Below are 1,596 nucleotides of genomic sequence, written 5' to 3'. Positions count from 1 at the left end.
CATCCACAACCCCCTCCCGCCCCCAGAGCACCGCGCCCTGCGGTTGGCGGACGGGGGCGGCCCCTGCGCCGGCCGCGTGGAGATCTTGGAGCGCGGCCAGTGGGGATCGGTGTGCGACGACGCGTGGGACCTGCAGGACGCCCACGTGGTGTGCCAGCAACTGGGCTGCGGCTGGGCGGTCCAGGCCCTGCCCGGCTTGCACTTCGCACCCGGCCGAGGGCCCATCCACCGCGACCAGGTGAACTGCTCCGGGGCGGAGGCCTACCTGTGGGACTGCCCGGGGAGGCCGGGAGACCTCTACTGCGGCCACAAGGAAGACGCCGGTGTCGTGTGCTCAGGTGAGTGGCGTGGCTGAACACCGGTCTTCTGCCAACACTTGCCTAGGCCTAGAATCTGGGCACCAGGCCTGGGGTTAGTGCCAAGAGGCGCCCCTGCCCTTGGGCAGTCCCAGTCTAGGAGGGGAGATGAGACCCACACAAACAAATCAGGGCTGAAGGTGGTAGACACCCAAGAAAGGGTGTCAGGGGGAGGCGTCCAGAGGCTGCAGGCAATCCGGAGTTGGAGGATGGCATGGCTATCTGGAGGAGGTGGCATCAGTGGTGGGACTCTTCTTGAAGGCTCCCGGGGAGGATGATGGATCCTCCAGGTGACAGCTAGGAGGTCTGGGCCAGCAAGTGTCTCTCCTATAAAGAGATGGGGGTTGTTATCATATAGATTCTGATTCAGGTCTGGGGCAGGGCATAGGATTCTGCATTTCTTTCTTTCTTTTTTTTTTTGAGACAGGGTTTTACTCTGTCCCCCAGGCCAGAGTGCAGTGGCACAATCACGGTTCACCACAGCCTCAAACTCCTGGGCTCCAGCGATCCTCTTGCCTCAGCCTCCTGAGTAGCTACAGGCTTGAGCCACCACGCCCAGTGCTCATTTTTTGATTTTTTCTGGAGACAAGGGCTCACTATGTTGCCCAGGCTGGTCTCAAACCCCTAGCCTCAGACAATCCTCCCACTTCAGCCTCCCAAAGTGCTAGGATTACAAGGCTCAGAGATTCCACATTTCTAGCAAGACCCCAGGCAGTGCTGACGCAGCTGGTTCCAGACCACACTCTGGGCTACAAGGATCTTGAATATCGCAGCAGGGTGGGCCACAGCAGACGGAGCAGATGAAAGGGGGGGTCACGGACGCAGTAGGGAGAAGGCCCAAGATCTGGAGATGGATAGCCACATCGTTGCCTGCATTTGATGGGTCTGGACTGGCAGGAATTTGGGCCCAAAGGATCCTTACCTGACTCTGCCCCCCCACCCTCCCCCACAGAGCACCAGTCCTGGCGCCTGACCGGGGGCGCTGACGCCTGTGAGGGGCAGGTGGAGGTACATTTCCGAGGGGTCTGGAGCACGGTGTGTGACAGCGAGTGGTACTCTTCAGAGGCCAAGGTGCTCTGCCAGACCTTGGGCTGTGGAACCGTGGTGGAGCGACCCAAGGGGCTGCCCCACGCCTTGTCAGGCAGGATGTACTACTCTTGCAAGGGAGAGGAGACTACCCTCTCCAACTGCTCCTGGCGGTTCAACAACTCCAACCTCTGCAGCCAGTCCCTGGCTGCCA

General features: G+C 60.7%; 1 protein-coding gene across 1 annotated transcript in view; it reads left to right on the top strand.

Annotated features, from left to right (window-relative positions):
- Window positions 1–1,596, top strand: part of CD6 (CD6 molecule) — a 52,215-nt gene that overhangs the window by 38,242 nt on the left and 12,377 nt on the right. The window contains exons 7-8 of the mRNA XM_021707561.1: window positions 1–338; window positions 1,309–1,594. Of these exons, the coding sequence (XP_021563236.1) occupies window positions 1–338; window positions 1,309–1,594 (624 nt within the window). The remainder of the gene's footprint in view (window positions 339–1,308; window positions 1,595–1,596) is intronic.

This window comes from Carlito syrichta, unplaced genomic scaffold (genome assembly GCF_000164805.1).
Source record: "Carlito syrichta isolate Samal-C Ts95f unplaced genomic scaffold, Tarsius_syrichta-2.0.1 Scaffold120490, whole genome shotgun sequence".
Classification (NCBI taxonomy): Eukaryota; Metazoa; Chordata; class Mammalia; order Primates; family Tarsiidae; genus Carlito; species Carlito syrichta.
The sequence above is the reverse complement of the archived record's forward strand: the minus strand, read 5'-3'. Positions and strand labels throughout refer to the sequence as shown.